This window comes from Pteronotus mesoamericanus, unplaced genomic scaffold (assembly GCF_021234165.1).
Source record: "Pteronotus mesoamericanus isolate MK-2021 breed Mesoamerican mustached bat unplaced genomic scaffold, CSHL_Meso_final contig_752, whole genome shotgun sequence".
Taxonomy (NCBI): Eukaryota; Metazoa; Chordata; class Mammalia; order Chiroptera; family Mormoopidae; genus Pteronotus; species Pteronotus mesoamericanus.
The window spans coordinates 1,335,672-1,359,396 of NW_026555251.1; the positions used below are offsets into that span (position 1 = coordinate 1,335,672).

Sequence of the window (23,725 nt, forward strand, 5' to 3'; positions counted from 1 at the left end):
TCTGGGATTTAAAATACTGCAGACCCCCCACTGCCACCGAAAGAAAGAGTGGGTGGGGGATAGTGTCATAGATGAAACAGCACAGCAAAATGCTGACAGATGCTGAAGGTGGGCGAGTGACTGGTGATACTATTCTTGTTTTATTGAAAAAGTCCACTAAAAATCCCCTCCTCCAGGAAATATTTCCCACTTCTTTCCCTCCCTGCCTCTCTTCCCTCTGCTCAGCTTCAACCCGTGTTGCCCCTCTACTTCCGCCCTGCAAGGCACTGCACATCCTGCTCCAGAGGCACCAGAACAGAGCCCTGTAGGCCACTCAGGCCCAGTGTGGAGAGGAGCAGAAGTGTTAGGGCCCACTGCCTCCAGGTTGGTGGCTTTCACAGCTTTTTCAGTTGACCTCATTTGCATCCAGAAGAGTTGGACCCCATGTATGGGGTGTTTTATCCAGAGCTCTGGGTATTTATGAGTTAACATCTGCTGCTAAGAAAATGAGTTCTGACAATTTTGTTTGCTTTCTCTCCCTGATCTGTTGGGTGACATGGCCTATAACTGATAAGGACTAAACCTAATTTCCAGTGTCCCCTGGAACTGAGCTGGGTATAGACTCAGGAGCCTTGAGGGAGGCAGTCATCCGTGAGGCCAGCCAGGTGAGGACGCAGCCTGGAGAGCATAGGAGCTGCTGTGCACGAAGGCTGACCTGCTCCCAGACAGCTGCGTGGACCAACTTACTAGAAGGATTTGTGGGTACCATTGGGGATTAAAGATAGCAATGCACATTTTTGTCCCCATAAAGGAGCTTCTCTGTTACTCTAGGTTCTCAGACCTCTGGGGCTGAGACAGTGAGGAAAGTCTGCAGAATGTTTGCAAACAACTTGGAAGCCCTAAGAATTAGAAAGGCTGCCCCTTCCCTTTCCCCCAGCCTTCCTTGAACATGTAAAAAGCACTCCTTGGGTAATGCCATCTACTTTTGATAATATTCTTTGTGTATTTTCTATGCTTTGCTCCCATCTCTTTCTTGAGTCCGGAGTTGCTTTCTCAAGATTAGGCCAGGGAACTTCAGCCTGTGTACTGGTGTGGCGTGATTATCAGTCACTGTACAGAGCCATGGAGCAATACTCGGGAACCTGTCAGAATGGAAGATATCCCTTATCTGGCCACAGCCCCTTCTGAGGCTTAGCTTAGGCTGCTGTTGCTGGATGCCTTTATGCTTCCAGCCTAGGCCTAGTGGGGGTCATATCGGTGACTCAGAAAACCTGGGTCTCAGAGAAGGGTGTTGCTGTGGTCCAGGCCCAGGACCCTTCTCATTGCTCTTGTCATTTCCTCAAACATCTCCAGCCCAAGACCCCTGGTCTAAGGTCAGAGCTCAGAGCTCATCCCCCAAGTCCCTCCTGCCCTTCCTGGTGGCACAAGGATCCCCACATTTTTGAGGACTCCTATGGCTTTGCCTCCTCTTGGAGAACGAAATTGGGGGATGACCTTGCTGAGGGTGCTACATGCAATCAGGAATCTGCTCACCCTTCTAGCCACCAGGTGAATGCTGCTGCAGTTGTTGGTGGGGCTTACAGTGACCCACTCTCCACAGGGTGAACTTGGCTGCAGACCACCTCCAAACCAGCCATGGAACCTGCCCAGGGGAAAAGGAACCATGAAATCCACGGGCCAGTTTCCCAGGCCTTAAGAAAACTGAAAATAGACTTCTGGCCAAGATGGAGGCGTAGGTGCATACACTTTGCCTCCTTGCACAACCAAAAGAAGGACAACAACAAATTTAAAAACAAAAAGAAACCAGAACTGCCAGAAAATTGAACTGTGTGGAAGTCCAACATCCAAGGAGCTAAAGAAACATTCATCCAGACGGGTAGGAGGGGCGGAGACGGGCAGCTGGAGTGGAGAGGAGATGTGGCAACATGGTGGCTGGCGGACTGGGTGGTCCCACATTTGCATGTGGATAAACTGGGAGGAAGAGCTAGGGAGCAAAACAGACGGTGCAACCCAGGGTTCCAGTGCAGGAAAAGAAAGCCTCAAAACCTCTGGAGGTAAAAACCCGTGGGGGTTGCAGCAGCAGGAGAAACTTCCAGCCTCACAGGAGAGTCCATTGGAGAGACCACGGGGTCCCAGAATGTACACAAATCCACCCACCTGGGAATCAGCACTAGAAGGGCCCGATTTGCTTGTGGGTAGCGGGGGAAGTGACTGAAAGTCGGCCGAGAGCAGAGAAAGCAGCACTGTTCCCTCTCGGACCCCTCCCCCACAGACAGTGTCACAACTCATCGACGTGGGTTGCCGGGCCCTGGCGAATACCTAAGGCTCTGTCCCTCTCAACATAACAGGCGCACTGAGACAAAGAAATATGACCCAAATGAAAAAGATCAAAGCTCCAAAAACTGAACTAAGCGATGACCAGATAGCCTATCAGACGCACAGTTCAAAACACTGGTAATCAGGATGCTCACAGAAATGCTTGAGTTTGGTTGTAAAATGGAGGAAAAAGTGAAGGCTATATAAAGTGAAATAAAGAAAAATATACAGGAAACCAACAGTAAAGGGAAGGAAACTGAGACTCCAAATCAATGACTGGGAGCAGAAGGAAGAGATAAACATTTGACCAGAACAGAAGCAAGAAACAAGACTTCAAAAATATGAGGAGAGGCTTAGGAACCTCCAGGGCAACTTTAAACGTTCCAACAGCTTAATCACAGCGGTGCCAGAAGGAGAAGAAGAAAAGCAAGACATTGAAAACTTATTGGAAAAAATAATGGAGAACTTTCCCAAGTTCCCCAAGTTCTGGCCAAGGAAATAGACTTCCAGGAGTTCCAGGAAGCTCAGAGTCCCAAAGAAGTTGGACCCAAGGAAGCACATACCAAGGCACAGCATCATTACATTACCCAAGATTGAAGATAAGGAGAGAATCTTAAAAGCAGCAAGAGAAAAGGAGACAGTTACCTACAAAGGAGTTTCCATAGCCTATCAACTGATTTCTCAAAAGAAACCTTGCAGGCAAGAAGGGGCTGGCAAGAAGCATTCGAAGTCATGAACGGAGAGGACCTACATCCAAGATCACTCTCTCCAGCAGAGCTCTCATTTAGAATGGAAGGGCAGAGAAAGTGCTTCCCAGACAAGGTCAAGTTTAAGGAGCTCATCATCACCAAGCCCTTATTATATGAAATGTTAAAGGGCTTTATCTACACAAAAGAAGATCAAAAACTATGAACAATAAAATGACAACAAACTCACAGCTACCAACAACTGAACCTAAAACAAAAACTAACTAAGCAAACAACTACAACAGGAACAGAATCATATAATTGGAGATGGGGTGGGGGGAGGTACAGGGAATAAACAGCATTAATGGTAGGTACAAATTAGACAGGGGGAGGTTAAGAATAGTATAGAAATGGAGAAGCCAAAGAACTTCCATGTGCAACCCACGGACATGAACTAAGGGCGGGAGGAGGGGGGTGATGGGAGGTGCAGGGCGGAGAGAAATAAAGGAGGGAAGAAAAACGGGACAACTGTAATAGCATAATCAATAAAATATATATTAAAAATAAAAAAAGGCTTGGAACATTGGTACAAGTATAATTTGATGCACCTTTTGAAAGAAAGTTGGCAATATTTATTAGAAATATAAGCACAAATGTATATTGGCTTATACTTTCTACTTTTTTTTCTTTTTATTGTTCAATTACAGTTGTCCCCATTTTCTCCCTTTTACTCTCCTCTGCCGGATACTTTTTTATTTGCTAGCATTTGTTGTTGAGTGCTTACTTTGTTCAAATTAACAAATATTATTGTTATCCCCATTTAACAAATAAAGTGAAAATATAAAAGGAAAAAAGGAAGAAAACGGAAAATAACCCGCAGCTTCAGAAGGCGGACCCTGCAGCTTTCTCTCCAGGTTTGCTGCATCAGAAGCGGGGGTGGGCATGACGCACAGAGGCGGTGAGTGTGGCGGGAGCTTCCCCTACAGTTCGGTGCCGCTGAGGCAGAGCGCTCCCCAGCAGCGGTGGTGGCGGCGGCGACTGCCGCGTCCGCTGCCTGCACTGTGGCCGGCGTTGTGCCAGGCAGCAGAGCTTCAGGTGTGTCCATGCACCCACGCTGGCCAAACGCTCATATCTGCAAGGAGTGCGGCCAGAGCTTCAGTAACAGTAGGCGCCGCGGCCTGCACCAGGGTGTGCATCGGTAGCCCGCCTTCCTTGCCCCTGTAGTGCCTGTGGCCGTCCCTTCCCACACCGCCCGCTCTGGCTTTGCAGTTGCACCGCCCAAGCGGGCTCACACGCGAGCAGGTCTTCCATCAGTGTGCGCTGCATTTCCACCGGGCGTGGGTGCACCCGAGGGAAGTGCCCGCTAGTGCTCCCTGCTGCTGCGCACAGTGCGCGGGGTTGGGGGCGGGGGGCCGGGGGAGGGCAGGGCGGGGCCCTGTGCAGCGGCGCAGGGTTGCAGAGCCATACACGCAGCCACGCGGCCTGTAGCCCCAGTGACCCCGCTCCCCAGTAGTTGCGCTCTTCCAACACACACGTTGCGTCACGTGTGGCAACAGCTTTCCGCAAGAGCACCATGCTGACGACACCTGCAAAGGCATTTGGGCGAGAAGCCCTTCAGGTGCTCCGACTGTGGCAAGGGCTTCCCAGAGAGTGCCACGCTGGTGCAGCTGCATCACACGCGCACTGGGGAGAAACCCTACATATGCGGTGACTGTGGGCACTGCTTCAGTGAGAAGTCCACACATGCACAGCCACCAGGGCGTGCAGCTGCACACCCGCACCATGTGCTGCAAGGGCTTCCTCCAGTGCTCTGACCTGCTGGTGCACCAGCGCATCCACACAGTGGAGAGGCCCTTCCCACGTCTGGAGTGTGCCTGCAGCTACAGTGACCACTCGGACCTCACCAAGCACCGGCGCCCGCACACGGGAGAGAAGCCCTACTGCTGCGAGTCGTGCAGCAAGCACTTCACGTGTGTGCTCGAGCTCAATGTGCACCAGCGCAACCACAGGGCCCACAAACCCCTCCAGTGTGGCAAGGCCTCCGGCATGGGCTCCAGGCGGGCGCTGCACCACAAGATGCACCTAGGCCAGCGGGCCTCACAATGTGGTGTCAAGTGCTCCAGCCACAGCTGCTCGCTCTCGCAACACCAGTGGGCCTACACGTGTGCTTGCGCCCCTTCTGCCTCCACCCAAAACAACCCAGCCACCGCCCTCACCTTGGCTGTGTAAGCAGTGCAGTGCAAGCAGGGGCGTTTCGCTTCCCAGCCAAGGAACCTTGCTGAGGCTTCCCCCGGACTGTGCTGGGCAAGGACAGTGTCAGCGAGGACAGGCCAGCTCACAAAGCGGGATCTGTGTGCAGAGCACAGCCTGTCACCTTTACCGACCACAGGCGGTAGCCTTTTGTGCCGCCTCCTGACACGTCCCTACACTCAACTTGTCAGCCCTGTCCCTTACTCAGTCCTGTTTCCTCTGGCGGGAGCGGGGCAGGGGGAAGGGCTCGGAGTTGGTGGTGTACTCGGGACAAGTCCCTAGGTCCACATGCGTCAGAACCTAGGGCTGGATGCCTCACAGCCTGTGCTTCAGGTGTTTCTTTGCTATCTCCCTACTTGGGTTGTTCCTTCTGTCCCATCTTTTTCCAGCCTAAGTGTCCTCTACCTCTCCTGCTTGGGTATTTAAAAAAAAAAAAGTTTCAGAAAGGGAGAGACAGAAACATTGATTTGTTGTCCCACTTATCTATGCATTCATTGACGGATTCTTGCATGTGCCCTGACCAGGGATTGAATCTGCAACCTTGGCTTGTTGGGACAAGGCTCTAACCAGCTGAGCTACCTGGCCAGGTTACTGCATGGGCACTTTTGATGTCCTACCTCTTCAGGTAATGATCACAGATGTAGCTACAGTTTCATTCTACCTGCCCTTCCTGCCTCATGGTTCCAATCGACTGTTAGCCTTTGTTGCTTCCTCCCTGAGCTTCTGAGATTGGAAATTTGCAGGCAGAAATGGTGGGAAGCTTGCCTCATGGAAGGCCATCTGTACACCAGAAGCACCAGCCCACTACCTTGGAGAGGTGGCCTGTCCTTGTGAAAGCAGGTGGGAGCCTTCAGCATGGCTGCTCACCTGTCCCAGGAGACAGACTTAATGGTGTCTGGTGCCTGTGAGGACAATATTCTCCAGCCAGGTGGAACACCTGAATTAAGCTCAGAGCTCCACAGAGGCAACTGGGCAGCGTGGCACCTTCCTGAGCCAGCAGTTTACTGCTGTCGATAGTGAAATAAAAGAGGTGTATGTATGCAGACTTGAGAAGGGACCTGAGAACCAGGCCCACGCCAAAGTCCTAGGTCTTGCCCTTCCCAAGGCAGCTCACAATGCTGCTGCACAGCCCCTTGATTTTGCACTGGGAGGCCAGACTCTTGGGGCCTGCACATTGGCTTCTCCAGGTCAGTGCAGAGCAGGGTCACATGCCTGTGTACCTGCTTCTCCACACCTCTGGGATGGCCCAGTGCGCTCCCTGCCCAGGGCCTGGCCTGCTCCAGTGCAGGAGAGGGTGTGACACTCCCCGGGAAAGGGCAGCAGTGCCCAGGCAAGTTGGGAAAGCTGGGTCCTTGAGGCGGGGGCCTGCCGAGCAGTACAGGGCTCGCACCTGAGCTGCTTACCTAGCAGAGAGCCTCCAAAGGAAGGGGAATCCTGTGCCTCAAGTGTGAAAACACTCACTCAGCCCACACATGTCCCTGTAAAATACTGGGTTTATTCTGTCCTGTAGGAAGACTACTGGAGCCTGGCTGTCCTGGAATCCAGCCCTGCCCTGTACTTCCTTCCCATCGCCCGAGTCCCCAGGAACCAAGTGTCTGGCATTGCTGCTCTTCAGCCTCTGTGGTCAGTGCTTAGGAAGCAGGGTCAGAGCCTGAGGAACTTGAGGCGGCCTGCACTCATCATTGGACCCCAGGAACGCAGGGCCAGAGGTGCTGGAACAGGGCTCCTCTGGCCCCGGCCGCTCTGAGGAAGCCAGGAGCACAGCCGGGTGGCTCTTGCTGCAGTGAGCCGCAACACTGTCTGGCTTCTCAAAGCGCTTGCCGCAGACCTCGCAGGGAAAGCGCAGGGTGGCTGCCGTCTCTGCGTGCTTGCGCCGGTGCCAGTTCAGGGAGGCCTTCTGGCGGCACGTGAACCCGCAGATTTCACACCTGAGCCAGGAAGACCAGCAGACAGAAGAGAGGGGCCTCAGCGCAGCTGCCTGAGTGTCCCGCCAGCCCCGTCCTTCAACACCCAGCCCCACACTCACTGCAGGGGCTTCTCCCCAGTGTGGATGCGCTGGTGGATGACCAGGTTGCTGCTGGTGCGGAAAGACCGGGCGCAGAATTCACAGATGTAGTCCCGGGTGTCTGCGGGGGCACGGGGACACCCCAGCATCCGTCCCCAGGCTGTGGCCCCTTCTCAGCCCACGCACCAGCCCCCACAGGAGTACTGCCCCCCCTTCAGCCTGCACATCACATCCACCCTGGCCCCCGGCACTGGCTTGTGGCTGTCAGCAGCAATGCCCTCTTTTTGTCCTGGAGCCTGCCCTCCCTGCCACCTCCAATCTCTGCAGGTGGCCCTTACACCTCTGTACGCCCTGCCATCAGCTCTCTCTCTCTCTCTCTCTCACACACACACACACACACACACACACACACACACACACACACGCCAGCAGCCTTCGCCCCCATCCCTCCCCTGTGCCCCATACGATACTGGCTCTAGGCCTTCTCTCCAGCCGCTCCTGCTGTTGGCCGGCCAGTGCTCAGCTCTGTTTCCTGACCTTCACTCACCTGGCCCCCTACTCTTCTTAACCACCACTCCCAAGACACGATCCATCACCCCAATTTCAACCATCCGAGTTCCAGCCAGGGAGCTGGCTCCAACACTCCACCGTGTCCTGCTGTGATAATCCCACGACTCCAGGCTGCCAGACCAGCCCAGTGCCACCCCCTGCCCCTCCTTGCCCAGTGCTGTTTCGAGGGTGGCTGTGTGGCCGTCCTTCATTCACACCGACTCCCTAATCCCTCTCTCCCTCTGCAGTACCTGCTAGACTAAAACCAATGCAGGATAAACACAACCCGTGGCCTGCTCCAGGCCTGCACGGGGTGGGGGGTGGGGCGCAGAAACAGCCCACTGCCAGCCTCATGGGCCCACGCGTGCCTCTGCGCTCCACCGTCAGCCAGCGCTCCCCTCTCTGGAGTCCCAGCCGTGTTTGCACCACCTCTTCTCCAGCAGCCCCATCCGGCCGCTGAACTCATTTTTGAAAGTCACCAGGAGTGACGCCAGACAGAACGCTGATATCCTGCCCCCAAATCTACCTCACGTGTGGCTGCCGCCTGCTCCTCTGCAGCTGCCTCGAACTGTGCCTGAGACGCCCCCCCCCACCAACCAGAGCTTGCCCACCCCACCCGAGTCAGCAAGCCTGTCCTCTCTGAGGGGATCAGTCCCATCTCTGTGCTCCAAGCTCGCAGCCATCTTAACTAAGGCTCCAATTCTCTGCTTGTTTTCCCAGCAAAACCCAAAGAACTGTCCACACTCATTGTCTCCACTTTCTTTCCTGCCTAGAGCTCGCTCCATGGTGGCTGTCATCTCTCCCATCTGGTCAATGACAGCTTCCCACCAGGTCTGTCGGCCTGTCCTCACCCCCCTCCTCAGCCCTGCGGCACGGGCACAACCCTCTCCTTGCCCCCTTCCCAGCACTTGGTCCACAGATACCAGTTTCCTCCCCTGCCTTGCTGGTGCCCGCAGCTGCCTTTCCCACCTGCCTCCTCAAAGCTCGTCACCCAGGCTCACTCCTTCCCCTAAGTGCATGCCACCCGCAGCTCCAAACACCTTCCATGTGCTCGTGACAAACACATTTTTTTCCCTCACTGTTTTGAACTCCAGACTCACATGCTGTGGAATATCTAATTAGCACACCCCAAATAAAATGTCTCCATCTCAGGAAACCACATAATCTTCTGCCAAGTTGTTCAGACTGGGGTCCTCCCAGTCACCCTCAACTCCTCCCTGCCTGTCCCACGGGTGCTAACTGGTGCTCCCCAGGGCAGCCCTCCTGGTTCCGGCGTCGCGCCTGCGGCAGCCTCCAGACCGACACCGCGGCACCCAGCCCGTCGCTGCCACCCCCTCCTCCAACGGCAGCCCGTTTCCCTTCAGAGTCAGCTGCGTCCCCTCCCTGCTCAGGACCCTGAAATGAGGCCCACCGCATCGGGCCCGGAGGCAGGCCATGTTCATGGCAGTCTTGGGACCCCCACCACCTGTCCGCCCCCTCCTCCTCCCCACGTATTGCCCGTAGAGGTGGACAAGTCTCCATTTCTCCCTTCGCTGAGGTCTTTGCTCAGAGCACCTCCCTTTGCACAATAGCAACCCCTCCCCGTGCTCTCCTCACTTCCCTGCTTCCACACGCCTTCCACTTTCTACGTGACTGGACATCTCACGAGGTGAGGGCTGCCTGCTTTGCTCACTGAGGTGTCCCAGCATCGACGGTCCCAGGCAGGCACGTGCCCAACACACTGAGAAGTGCGTGGAAGTCCCCTACAGAGAGCGTGATGGGCACTGCAGGCAGCGGGCGGGCCCCGCGGGGGGAGGTGAGGGGACCTGCAGGGCTAGGCGAGGAGGCGTTCCCCCCACTGACCACTGTGCAGCTTCACGTGCTCCTTCAGGTGTTTCTTGAAGTTGAAGGACTTCCCGCAGGCTGGCTCTGGGCAGGAGAAGGACTTCTGGTGGATGTGCTGGTACTTCTTGTGGTGCTACGGAAGGAAGGGCGTGCCCTCCTCAGGGAGACCCCGGGGTGGACGCAGCAGGCAGGCTCCTCTGCCTGCCCCAAACGGTCACCGCCAGGTCACATCACCTACACACGACCATCCCATCCAGGCCACAAAACGCCCCCATCCGACGGTGCCCTTCATTTCTGTGACCTCAGCTCCTGGCGACCACCTCCCCTTGCAATGCCCAGCTCCCGAACTATGAATGTGCTGTCTGCTGGGGACAGGCCGCCTGAGGGAGGGCATGGTTGCCCTCTTCCCTATCCATACTGAAGCACAGCACCACCCAGACGGCCTGCTTTTTGGTGAGAGATCCCCACGGGTACACATCATACGTTTTTCTCCAACACCTGCAGTGGATACATACATGCGTTCCTAACCTGAAACATTCTTAGGGTAGTGTGTTTTTCAGCCTTAACTCACCAAGTACGTTTGGGATGTAGTTTTCTCTTATGTGACCCCAGGTGCATATCCTGCCTAATTAAATCACATGGGCTTCCCCTCCACACTCCCACTTTCTGTAGTTAAACTGCTGCGGGGGCTGCTTCATCTGCTCCCTGAACGGCTCAGGTGCACCCGCCAGCCCTGCTGAGTGTCTGAAGCATGGAGCTTTGCTGCCACCTGGGGATCGCCTCCCGCTACTTCCTCCGGGTCCACCCCTGACCTCACCGGCCCAGTGTGGGCCCTCCTCAGCCCCCACACCTGCCCCGAGGGCTCTGGCTGAGTCTAGGGGTGGGCCCTACCCTTTCTGTGCCTCAAACTCCTCCTGCAGTGAAGAAGGCGACCAGACTTGGGGATCCCCAGCACTGTTAATACACTCAAGCTGAGGAGCCTGGGGCAGTGCTTAGCCTCCTGTGCCTCGGTTTCCTCATTTGGAAAGTGGCAATGGTATCAGCGCCTACTCCTTAGAGACATGGTGAAGATCAACAGGTCAAATGTTTACAATCGTCGCTATCCCCCAGGGAACCTGAGGGTGCCACCATTGTCCCCTGTGATCCCCAGAGGCCAGGCAACAAGCAGTAGTGGGCAGTGGCTGTGCGTCCACGGTTGTGTTTTCTGCTTTCCCCACCTGTTACTTGGTTTAGTGATTATTAAGTGCAGGCAGGCTTTGCATGCCACCCCGGCCCTTCTCTTCCTGATCCCGGACTCCCCGGCACACCAGGCTCCTTCACTCAGCTTCTCTTTCAGCCCTTCTCCTCCACCTGAAGCCACAAGGAGCCCAACCTGTGCCCCTCGCATCCTCACATTCAAATATTGCCGGTTGGAGAAGATCCTCCCACAGCCAGGGAAGTCACAAGGCAGCAGCTCCTTTTTGGCAGCTTTCCTGGGGGTGAGAATGGGGAGAAGTAAGAAGACTCCTGCAGGCTCTCCTCAGCCTCCCTCTCTCCTCTCAGCCCCTCCCAGAGTCCCTCCCTCAGTCTTACCGGATTCTCTTAGGGCCGATCTGTGCACTGTCTTCGTCCCAGGCTACAGCCAGAGAAGACTGGGCCTGACTCCCAGGGCTACGAGCAGCAAAGAAGGAGCAGAGGGCCTCGAGGGTGGGCCATGGCCCAGGATACCCCTGCCCTCTGTCTCAGCCATCAGGTTACCTGGCCAGGGGCTCAGTTTGCTGGGCTGCTTGAGGGGTCCGACTGAGCTCCAGCTGTACCCTGCCTTCCACAGGCAGAGAAGCTCCAGAACCCACCGAGGGTGCTGAGGAGGGCGGCCTAGCCAGAGAAGTGGGGGCAGCTGCAGGGGCTGCGGCTATCTCTCCTTCCTTAAGTGCATGAGTAACAGGGGAAGGAGGCGGTTTGGGGCCATCTGGCTCACAGCTGAAACAATGAAGAGGGGGACATTATCTCCCTGGGCCCCCAGACAGCCCCAGCCCCTAGATCGCAAAGATCCCAAACTCAGAACAGCCCTACCCAGGCCTCCGCTCCCATCTGTGTTCAGACTTCACTCCCCCGAGAGCCTACCTTCGCCCCTTGGCACCCAATCGCAGCCCTCCAGTTCCTTCCGCCCTCCCACCAACAAGCCCTTTCCTCAACTCTGCAGAGCTCTGTCCCTGCCGGCTGCCCCTGCCCTCCCGCTATGCGCAGTGCTTCCCGCAGCCCCAACTTGCTTGTCTGAGGAAGAGCTGTAGGTCCATGGGCTGGCATCACTGAGCAGCTCCTCTTCGCTCTCATCTTCATCAACCCCCTCGTCTTCTCCTGGGGGCAGAAAGAACTCTGGTGGGGGTCTTATTCCCCTGTAGGAGCAAAGAAGGCAAGCCTGAGGTTCTGATCCTTCATCCCCATTGTCCACCGGTCTAGTTTGTCCCTCCCCCCAACCTCACCTGAGCAACCTCGTCTCCTGAGTCCTCTCCTCATGCTCAGATTCCAAACCTGTTGGCACAGGTGGAGTCAAAGGGGAAGAGATTTTGGGTGCAGGGATGAGGGCAGGTGGACTCTGAGGCCTGAATACGTCGGAGGACTCTTAGAAAGGAGGAGGAGGAAGGGGCAGAGACTACTAGAGTGGGAAAGGGTATTTTATTTTAAAGATGATACATTCACATGGTTCAAAAAAAATTACAAGTATAAAAAGGTACAATATGAAAAATCTCCTTTCCAATACTGTCCCCCAGTGGCCTACCTCTTCCCACAAGCAACCTGGTCCCAACTTGCCCTCCCAGAGATACTTCGTTCATTCAAAAGTACTTTCTCCCCTTTTTTCCCCACCAAAATACACATGAGGCATCCTATTTTGCATTTTGATATATTCTCTTGACAGCATGGTTTTTCCATCAAGAAAAGATCGATTTTAAAGAGTAGGGTCCTGAGGTCTAGAGATGGAAACCCTTTTCCTTTCCTATTTTCTACAACTCCTTTTCCCCAGCCTACCTGCAGGCTCCTGCCCACCCCTGGCCTCTGGGCACCAGCTTCTCTGGGAAGTGCTTGGAAGGAGGGCTGGCTTGGACTCCGCTGGAGGTGTGGGGCCTGAAGAGGGGCCCCAGGAGAAGGTGTGGCCTGCGGAGCACTCCCACACAAGCCCACCATCTTGGCCCCCAGGCCCCCGCAGCCCGGGCACCAGGCTGCACTCTTGGCTGTGGGCATGAGAGAGCAGAACCAGATACTGCAGACCTTTGGGGGGCAAAGGCTTGGAACCTAAAGGGGTGAAGGTGACAGTCAGGACAAGCTGGGCTGCCCCTTACTCTCACCCTTGAGAGCCATACCCAGACAGTCTTGCCCCTCAACATGCCCGGGCAACCGTGGTCCTGAGTCCAGTTTACCCCTCCTCAGAGCCCTGACCCTCAAGGTCCTCAGCAACTCCTCCCTTCCCCACAGGCTGCTCCCATCTAACTGCCTTGGGCTCCCCAACTCCTCTCCTCAAATTCGCTCGGGGTTCCCTCTGATCCAACCCCTTTGGAGAAGGCGTTCCTAGGTCACACCACTCGCTGCCCTCTGTGGCTCCTGAGCCCCTTCCGCTACCCATTAACTACCCACCTGCACAGAGCACACAGCCTGAAGAAGTGTACCTGCCAGAGAGACAAGAAGCAGGTCAGGTAGGGCCTAGCCGGACAAGTGCATTCATCTATAGGCACTCACACAGTTAAGGGGCAAGTCCTACAAGGGGTCCCTATTCGCCGGGGACCAGGAGGGGTGCGGCAGGACCCCGGCAGGCCGCAAAGCTCACAGGCCATACTGCTGAAGTGAGAAATGGGCCAGTAGATAGGAGTAGTGGGCCAGCACTTAGGGTGGGGGGCGCTGGGTAACACCCACCCCCGACCCCCGTCTGGCCCTAACCGGTCAAGCAGGAACTTGGCGAGCTGCGAGTGCAGGGAGAAGCCCAGACGCTCCTTGAGGAGGCACCACTGCTCCATGTGGCCGCCCAGACGGATGCGACACTTGCTGCGGCGCGCGTCGAGCTGCCGCCGCTTCTCCCGCCGCCTGCGGGACGCGTCCGCCGGGGAAGCAGCCATGGGCCCGGGGCCTGCCAGACGGAGGACGCGCGTGGGCCGACCTGACCCGCCCGGGCGGCCTCCGCGGGGGATGGGCAGGACCAAACTGTTACCATAGCACTCGCTGCGGATGAGGGGCAGGAGTGGCAGAAAGGGGCATGGGCCTTTCTTGGGGAACTCCTCCCGGGAGGGGAGCCGGGTGGGGAACAATGTAAACTGCAAGGATGCGTCTTCCGAGCTGGGGGCGTTCGGCATAGTCGGGTCATCGTAGCCGGGCCGGGGTTCTGCAGGGCGCCCTGCCCGGTCTCGGGCCGCAGCATGTAACGCGTACAGGGCGCGGACCGGACACTGCAAAGGCCCCCCACGGGCCGGCCCGAACGCGCGCCCGGCTTTGCCTTACCTGAGCCCCACCGCCTGCGCCGCCGCGGGCGGACAGCGGCGAGAGGATGGGGCCCACCTCCCGTGCGTCGCCGCCGTTTCCCCTTTAAGAGCAACCCGTCCCTCTGCGTGTCGTTGGCCCCCGCCCGGAACTGGAGTCCTGGCCTAGGAGGAAGAGGCGGGGGAGGAGTGTGACGCGCGCCTGCGCACTGTAGCTCCGCGCAACGACTGCCGGGAGCTGTGGGTTCCTACGCAGATCGCGCGCGCGGTGTACTGTAGTGCAAGGAGTGGCGGGAGTTGACGTCACCTTGGTGGCGCGCGCCTGGTGACCAAAGGCTTGGGGAAACGGTGCGCTGACCTGGGTAGTGAGTACCCAGTGTACTGAATGTACTGAGTGAGTGGTGATGCCTCCCCAGCTGTATTTCCCCGTAAATTCTGCCTTCCCCGTTAACACTGACAAACACGAGCTGGCGAATAAGCTGTCTTCAAAAGCAACTAGAGCCCTCGCTGCACCCCAAAGCCTCTACCAGCCATATCACGGATTCTCAGAAAAGTTGCCTCGATTCGCTAGGGATCCTTCTTCACTTGCCATACTTTCTGCAATAGACTAACGGAGCTTTCCTTGCCTTCTCAAGGCTGCTTGTGGTGCCCACGTTGCCAAAGGCAGTAGTCAGTTCTCTGCCTCTCCATCGTTAGAGAAACATGTGATGATGTAGATATTTCTCTCCACAGCCCCCTCGCTTCTGTGACTTCGCACCCTCCTGCGGAGGGTCCTCCTTTCCTTTGTTGGACCGTCCTCTATTGTCCCACTGAAACACAGATTGAAGGTCCCCTGATTCAGTCCTTGGACCAAGTCTTCTCTCTTCTTCGGTTATCGACTTGGCCTAATGGATTTAATTAACTACAACTAATAACTCCAAGATTTATATTTCCAACCTAGCCTTTTAGCTCCACAATCATATCTAATTGACTGCTGGACTCTCCACAGATAACTGAATTATGAACTTAGCAGCGATACATGCTACTTGATATTTTCTCAGACACGACTATTAATAATTCTTGCCCCCTCCCCCATCTCAGTAATGTTGCCATCAGCCACCCACTTGCACTGAACAAAAACCTGGAAATCATTCTGGGCTCTTCTATGATATCGCCACCTTATATACATCAGTTAGTGCTGTTGATGCTGTCTCCAAAAACAAATCTCGAATCCAATCACTTCTGGGCCTCTCTGCTGTTAAAAACCCTACTCCAAGCCACCCATATGTATTTTCTGTGGTTGCTGTAATAAATCACCAGAAACTTGGTGGCTGAAAACAAACTTCTTTTTTCACAGTTCCAGAGTCCAGAAATTTTAGTATCAGATGTCCATATTAGGGAGAATCCTTGTTTTCTTTTGGCCAGCATTCCCTGACTTGTGGCCACATCATTGAATCACTGTCTCCCTGGTCATGTTCTAAGAGTGAAGAATTTAACCCATCCACCATTCTTTTGACATTGTTTCTGTCAATATTGACTCTGATTAATATGTAGGTTATAGATACACAGCATGTTTGTATAAGAATCCTAGGAACTAACTTCAAAAGATAGAGACTTGGACCTTCAGTCACCTCAGATTGAGACATTTGCTAACCTTCAACTATACAGTGGGACAGCAGAAAATTCACCGATTTTGAGGTCCTTATTGGAATGAACTGTACTGGTCTGCACATAGAGAACTTTTTAACCCCTCCCCTTGATCTCTTTTTCTGCTTTCCCTCTCACTTCTTATAAACACTTGTGTCTGCACTGCAGTGTGAAGATGATCAAGAGTCCCCACCTTCTCAGAATGCTGGTATCTGAGTGAACCGCTTTCCTTTTTACCAGCACCTGTCTCATGTGTTTGGCTTTTTTTTTTGTGGCAGGTAGGCGAACCTGCATTCAGTTATGATACTGCCTTCTTTTCTTTTGTCTGTATCAAGAATGATGACATTTAGGGCACACCTGGATAATACAAATAATCTCCCCATCTCAGTATACTAAAACAATCACATCTACAAAGTATTTGCCAGATAAGGGAATACAGGCTCCAGGGATTATGAGATGGGCACCTTTTTTCCAGACCATACTTTTTATTATTGTATAGTTACAGTTGTCACCATTTATTCCCACATTGATCTCCCCCACCCCATCCAACCCCTGCTCCCAAAGACAATCCCCACACCATTGTCCTTCACCGTGGGTCTTTGAACATGTTCCTTGACTTGACCCACCCCCTTCTTTACCCTGTTATTCCCCTCTACCCTCCCCTCTGGTTACTGTCAGTTTGTTCTGTATTTCCATGTCTCCTGTTGTTTTTGCTTATTTGTTTGTTTTGTTGTTTAGGTTCCACTTATAGGTGAAATCACATGGTATTTGTCTTCTACTGCCTGGCTTATTTCCATCCATGCTCTCGCAAAGGATATGAGCTCCTTCTTCCTGCTGTGTAGTATTCAGTTGTGTAAATGAACCACAGTTTTTTTTATCCATTCATTTACTGGTGGACACTTAGGCTATTTCCAGCACTCGGTTATTGTAAATTATGCTGCTATGAACATTGGGGTGCATAGGTTCTTTTGAATTGGTATTTCAGGATTCTTAGGGTATAATCCCAGCAGTGGAATCGCTGGATCAAAAGGCAGTCCCATTTTTAGTTTTTTGAGGAAGTTCCATACTGTTGCCCACAGTGGCTGCACCAGTCTGCATTCCCACCAACAGTGCACTAGGGTTCCCTTCTCTCCGTAACCTTGCCAGCACTTGTTGGTTGATTTGTTAATGTTAGCCATTCGGACCAGTGTGGAGAGGTATCTCAGTGTGGTTTTAATTTGCTTCTTTCTGGGGGCTAGTGATGCTGAGCATCCTTTCATATGCATACAGGCCTTCTGTATGTCCCCCTTGGAGAAGTGTCTATTAAGATGTTTTGTCCATGTTTTAATTGGATTGTTTGTCTTCCTGTGTTGAGTTGTATGAGTTCTTTATATATTTTGGAGATCAAACCCTTGTCTGAGGTATCATTGGCAAATATGTTTTACTATATGGTTGGTTCCCTTTACATTTTGTTGATGTTTTCTTTACCTGCACAGGAGCTTCTTATTTTGATGAGGTCCCACTTGTTTATTCTTTCCTTTACATCCCTTGCCCTAGGGGATGTATTGGAGAAAATATTGCTTTGTGGGATCTGAGATTTTCCTGCCTAAGTTCTACACTAGGACTTTTATGGTGTCATGACTTATATTTAAGTCTTTTATCCATCTCAAATTTATTTTGATGTATGATGTTGCTGTGACCCGCGTGGAGTGGTGGTCCCTGAGGGGAGGCAATGGGAGATTGAGAAAAGGACAACGCAACACAAAGACACAACACAAGACAGTTTAGAGAAAAGCAGGGGCCGGGTGGGGCATTGTCCTCGGATGGAGAGACAATGACCCCGAGCATGGTCCCTGTGTTATTTTACGGGGGTTGGCTAGATGAAGTTCAAGGACATTTCTACAGCTGCAGGGAAAGATTATTCGTTTCCCAGGCTGCCTAAATGATAAAACTTTCTTCTGCCAAGGCTGTAGTCGCATTCGGCTGAAGCTCGCAGTTAACTATCCCAACCTTCACAGGCTCGGGCTGCTGCCTTGCAGATGCAAGCGGTCAAGCGTGGCCTTGCCAAGCAGTTAACCTGGGCTTTGACACCAGCCTTCACTGTCCTCTACATGGTGTAAATTGGAGGGCTAGTTTCATTCATTCATTCATTTATTTATTTGCATGGAGCTGTTCAGATCTCCTAACATCATTTATTGAAGAGGCTATCGTTACTCTATTTTATGCTCCTGCCCCCTTTGTCAATTATTGACCACAGAGACTTGGATTTATTTCTGGCCTCTCTATTCTGTTCTACTGATCTATGTGTCTGTTCTTATGTCAGTACCAGACTGTTTTGATTACAATGAACTTGTAATGTAGTTTGACATCAGATATTGTGATCCCTCCTACTTTGTTTTTCTTTCTCAAAATTGCTGAGGCTATTTGGGGTTGTTTATGGTTCTGTATAAATTTTTGAAATATTTGTTCTATATCTGTGAAATATGTCATTGGTATCTTGATAGGGATTGCATTGAATCTGTAAGTTGCATTGGGAAGTATGGACATTTTAATGATTTTAACCCTTCCATTCCATGAACCTGCTATGTGCTTCCATTTATTTGTGTCTTTCTAAATTTCTTCAGTGTTCTCAGTTTTCTGAGTACAGATCTTTTATCTCAATTAAGTTTATTTGTAGGTACTTTATTTTTCTTGTTGCTATAGCAAATGGGATTTCCCCCCCTGATTTCTGCTTCTGATATTTCATTTTTGGTGTACAAAAATGCCTTCGATTTCTGAATATTGACTTTGTATCCTGCTGTTTTGCCAAATTCACTTATAAGATTGAGTAGTTTTTTGGTGGAGTCTATAAGGTTTTCTATGTGCACTATCATGTCATCTGCAAACAATGACAGTTTACTTCCTCCTTTCCAATTTGGATCCCTTTTATATCTTTTTCTTGTCTGATTGCTGTGGCTAGGATTTCCAATACTATGTTGAATAGAAGTGGTAAAAGCAGACACCCTTGTCTTGTGCCTGATCTTCGAGGGAAAGCTTTTAGTTTTTGCCCGTTGAGTATGATGCTGGCTGTAGGTTTTTCATATATGGCCTTATTATGTTCAGGTATGCTCCCTCTAGTCCCACTTTGCTGAGTGTTTTTATCATAAATGGATGCTCTACTTTATCAAATGTTTTTCAATATCTGTTGATATGATCATGTGATTTTTGTTTTTCATTTTGTTTATGTGACATATTACATTTATTGATTCTCGAATATTGTACCATCCTTGCATACCTGCAATAAATCCCACTTGATCATGTATGAAATTTTTAATATATCACTGGATCTGGTTTGCCAATATTTTGTTGAGGATTTTCGCATCTATCTTCATCAGTGATAATGGCCTGTAGTTTTCTTTCTTTGTTGTGTCTTTATCTGGTTTTGGGATTAGGATGCTGGCCTCATAAAGAGTTTGGGAGACTTGCCTCTTCTTGGATTTTTTGGAATAGTTTGAGAAGGACAGGGGTTAGCTCTTCCCATAATGTTTTGTAAAATTCTCCTGTGAAACTCTCCTGTCCAGTACTTTTGTGTGCCAGGAGTCTTTTGATTACTGCTTCAATTTCACTGGCTGTTGTCGGTCTACTGAGACATCATGCTTCTTCTTGATTCAGTTTTGGAAGATTATATGTTTCTAGAAATTTGTCAACTTCACCCAGGTTTCATATTTCTTCAGACATAGTTGTTCATAGTACTTTCTTACAATCCTTTGTACTTCTGTGGAAGCAGTTGTTCCTTCTCCTCTTTTGTTTCTGATTTTATTTATTTGGGTCCTTTCTCTTTATTTCTTGAAGAGTCTGTTTAAAGGCTTGTCAATTTTGTTTATCTTTTCAAAGAACCAGTTCCTAGATTTATTGGTCCTTTAAATTGTTCTTTTAGTCTCTATGTCATTTAATTCTGCTCTGATTTGATTATTTCCTTCCTTCTACTTTCTCTGTGCTTTGTTTATTGTTGTTCCTCCACTTCTTCTAGTTGTAGAGTTAGGTTGTTTATTTGAAAATTTTCCATCTTTTGTAGGTAGGCCTGTATTATTATGTTGTTCCTCCACTTCTTCTAGTTGTAGAGTTAGGTTGTTTATTTGAAAATTTTCCATCTTTTGTAGGTAGGCCTGTATTATTATGAACTTTCCTCTCAGGACTGCCTTCACTGTGTTCCATAGTTTTGGGGCTGTTATGTGTTAATTTTCATTTGTTTCTAGAAACTTTTAGATTTCTTCCTTGATTTCATTGTTAACCCATTCATTATTTAATAGCATGTTATTCAATCTCCACGAATTTGAATGTTTTGGAGTTTTTTCCTTGAGGTTGGTTTCTAGTTTCAAGGCAGTGTGACCCAAGAAAATGCTCAATATGATTTCAATTTTGTTGTATTTGTTGAGGCTTCTTTTGTGGTCTACCTTTGAGAATGTTCCATATGTATTTGAAAAGAATGTATATTTTGCTTTTTTGGGGTGAAAGGTTCTGTATATATTAGTTAAATCCAGCTTGATCTTCCTTGGGCCAAACTTCTTTGGGACTCTCAGAGCTTCCTGGATCTCCTGGAAGTCTATTTCCTTGGCCAGATTGGGGAAGTTCTCCATTATTTTTTTCAAATAAGCTTCCAATTTCTTGATCCTCCTCTTTTCCTTCTGGCACCCTTATGATTCAGATGTTGGAACATTTAAAGTTGTCCCAGAGATTCCTAAGCCTCTCCTCATTTTTTTGAATTCGTGTTTCTTCATTCTGTTCTGGTCAAATGTTTATCTCTTCCTTCTGCTCCCAGTCATTGATTTGGAGTCTCGCTTTCCTTCCCTTTACTGTTGGTGCCCTGTATATTTTTCTTCATTTCACTTTGTATAGCCTTCACTTTTCCCTCCATTTTGAGACCAACCTCAACCAATGCAGTGAGCATCCAGATTCCAGTGTTTTGAATTGTGCATCGGATAGGTTTTCTGTCTGTGTATTCGCTTGGTTTTATTTTTGGAGCTTTGATCTGTTCTTTCATTTGGGCTATATTTCTGTGTCTCAGTGCACCTGTTGGGAGGGGTGGAGCCTTAGGTATTTGCCAGGGCAGGACAACCCAGGTTGCTGTGTTTGACAGTGTGTGTGTGGGACGGGTCCAAGAGGGAAAAATGCCGCTTGCTCAGCTCTTAGCCGGCTTTCAGTCACTTCCGCTGCTATCCACAAGCAAATATGGCTATTCTAGTGCTGATTCCAGGGTGAGTGGGTTTGTGTACATTCTAGGACCCCATGGGTCTCTCCAACAGACTCTCCTGTGAGGCTGGGAGTTTCTCCTACCACCGCAACCCCCACAGGTTTTTACCTCCAGAGGTTTTGAGGCTTTCTTTTCCTGCACTGGAACCCTGGCTTGTGTAGTCTGCATTGTTTCCCAGCTGTTCCTCCTGGTTTATCTGCACATGATTGTGGGACCTCCCCATCTGCCAGTTGCCACCTCACCCGCCTGGTCCTCCAATCGCCGCCTTGCCATGCATCCTCTCCAAGCTGGCTGTCCGTCTCTGCCACTCCTTGGGGTCTGGATGAATGTTTCTTCTTTGGCTCCTTTGTTGTCAGACTTCCATACAGTTTGATTTTCTGGAAGTTCTGGTTATTTTTTGTTTTTAAATTTGTTGTTGTCTTTTGGGTTGTATGAGGAGGCCAAGTGTAGCTACCTATGCCACCATCTTGTCTGCAAGTTCTGTTACTAAATGGAATCTATTTTTTTGATATAAGTATTGCTATGCCAGCTTCCCCCCCACCGCCCATTATTTGCTTGGAATATTTTTTCCACCCCTTGACTTTCAGTCTGTGTAGGTCTTTTGTTTTGAGGTGGTTCTTTTGTAGGCAGCATATATGCGGGTCTTGTTTTCTTATTCACTCAGGTACCCTATGTCTTTTGTTTGGAGCATTTAATCGATTTACATTTAGGATTATTATTGACGTGCACTTATTCATTGCCATTTTCCCTCTTTGTACCTGCATTCCTCTCTCTCTCTTTTTCTTCATCTTCGTAAAGCAGTCCCTTTAGCATCTTTCACAGTGCTGGTTTGGTGGAAGTGTAGTCTTTTAGCCTTCTTTTGCCTGGGAAACTTCTTGTTTCACCATCCATTTTAAATGAAAGCCTTGGTAGGTGGAGCAGTCTTGGTTGCAGGACTTTGATTTCCATTACTTGGAATATTTCTTACCACTCCCTTCTGGCTTGCAGTGTTTTCTTTGAGAAGTCAGGTGCTAGCCTTATTGGAACTCCCTTGTATGTTAGTACCTGTTTCTCCCTTGCTACCTTTAAGATTCTCTCTTTGTCTTTGATTTTTGCCATTTTAATTATGGTGTATCTTGGAATGGGCCTCATTGGGTTCCTCTTGAATGGGACCCTCAGTGATTTCTGGACTTGCATGACTTTTTCTCTCATCAAGTTGGGGAAGTTTTTTTTGTCATTAATTCTTCAAACAGGCTTTCTACTGTTTGCTCCTTTTCTTCTTCTGGTATCCCTATTATATGGATATTATTACTTTTCATGTTGTCCTGTTGCTCCCTTAACACTTCTTCATTTTTGGGGAGTCCTTTTTCATTTTTTTGTTTTGTCTGGGAATTTTTTTCTACCTTTTCCTCCAGCTCGCTGATTTGATCCTCTACTTCATCTAGCCTGCTTTTAATTCCTTCTACTGTGTTATTCATTTCAGAAATTGTATTGTTCATTTTCTCCAGTCTCTTATAGTTTCTATGTCCTTTTTCAGTTGGTGCAGTTCACAGTAAGTTCCTTGAAGCTCCTCTGGAGTTCTCTGAACTTTTCACTGAGCTACTTGAGCGTCCTTATAACCATTATAATGAACTTGATATCAGATAGTTTGGTTGCCTCAATTTCATTTGGCAGTCTTGCTGGGGAATCCTCCCTTCCTTTTGATTGGGGGTTGTTTCTTTGTATCCCCATTTTAGGTGCCTTTTCTTGTCTTTTTCTGCTTGTTAGATTTATCTGCTTTGACTCCCTGTCTTCATGGTGTGATCTTCTGTGGTAGGAGACCTGTGGCACTTAGTGGCGCATCTCCTTCATCACCTGCGCTTGATGCCCTTGCACGGCTCTTTATGCCTTTTATGTGGTTGTAATTGCATTTTGGTTGTTGTTGGGTCATTCTTCAGTGGGTTCTTCCCTCTGTTTGACTGACAGAGTTACTTCACCCTCTACATCTTGTATACTGTTGTACAGGTGCTGCTAGAACAGAAACCAAACAGCCCAGGAAACAGACCCGCACTCAGAAAGATACCCTGCACCCACACTTACACTATCAACAGCCAATGCACCAATATTAATAAAGGTGTAAAGAGATTAAGATGATATAAGAAAGGAAAAAATGAGTATGAGGTGATTAACTGAAAGAAAGGAGATTTTGCAAGGGTAGAGGGAGGGGTAATAATAAGAGTAGGGAATAGAGACAAGGCAAAGCAGGAAAGAAAATAAAATTTACTTCAGAACTAGAAAAAGGAGGAATGAAGGTGGAATGGAGTAAGAGAGGAGAAGCGTGTAGTATTAAGTTAAAACTGAAATTTAAAGTATATATCTGTGTGTGTGTGTGTGTGTATTTCTGCATACCTAGTGAGAGAAAAAATGGACAGCCACATCAAATTTATATTTTTATATATTATTATATCATATTACACACACACACACACACACACACACACACACTGGCCCTCATTGCAGAAAAATCACCACCACAGAGATATGAGCAAACAATTAGCTATAATTTATATAGGCGGAATAGGAATAAGAGGGCACAAAGAAAGAAACAAGGGCTAAGAGATGTCTAGAGAAAAGAGAAGTTATTTTGAGACGATAGGAGGAGAAGGAATAGTAAGAGTGCAGGATGAAAACCCAGCTAAGACAGGGAAAAATTAATGTTTAAAATGAAAAAAAGGAGGGGCAAGAGGAAGGCAAAATGGAGTAGGAGAGGGGAACAGTGATATTTGAGATTTGAAATACATAGTTATATCTAGAAATAAGATTGAAGAACTGTAACAGCAATCACCTTATCCAATACCTGTGAGTGAAGATTGATAAAGGT

At 50.1% G+C, this 23,725-nt stretch overlaps 1 protein-coding gene across 6 annotated transcripts; it reads right to left on the bottom strand.

The window, feature by feature from the left end:
- Nucleotides 1–6,714: 6,714 nt before the first annotated feature.
- Nucleotides 6,715–13,753, bottom strand: ZNF692 (zinc finger protein 692). Of its 6 annotated transcripts, none has more exons than XM_054584039.1 (11): nucleotides 13,519–13,753; nucleotides 13,219–13,250; nucleotides 12,616–12,879; nucleotides 12,072–12,120; nucleotides 11,859–11,984; nucleotides 11,347–11,568; nucleotides 11,182–11,259; nucleotides 11,003–11,081; nucleotides 9,628–9,742; nucleotides 7,258–7,357; nucleotides 6,715–7,159 (listed from the first exon to the last, which is right to left on the bottom strand). In XM_054584039.1, exons 1-11 carry the CDS (start codon nucleotides 13,692–13,694, stop codon nucleotides 6,856–6,858), a joined length of 1,545 nt encoding a protein of 514 aa, XP_054440014.1. In that variant the 5' UTR covers nucleotides 13,695–13,753; the 3' UTR covers nucleotides 6,715–6,855. The 6 variants fall into 6 exon arrangements, with proteins under 6 accessions (XP_054440014.1, XP_054440016.1, XP_054440018.1 ...); XM_054584041.1 differs by having other exon boundaries at nucleotides 12,856–12,879; nucleotides 13,519–13,706; XM_054584043.1 differs by having other exon boundaries at nucleotides 11,859–11,946; nucleotides 13,519–13,603.
- Nucleotides 13,754–23,725: the final 9,972 nt, after the last annotated feature.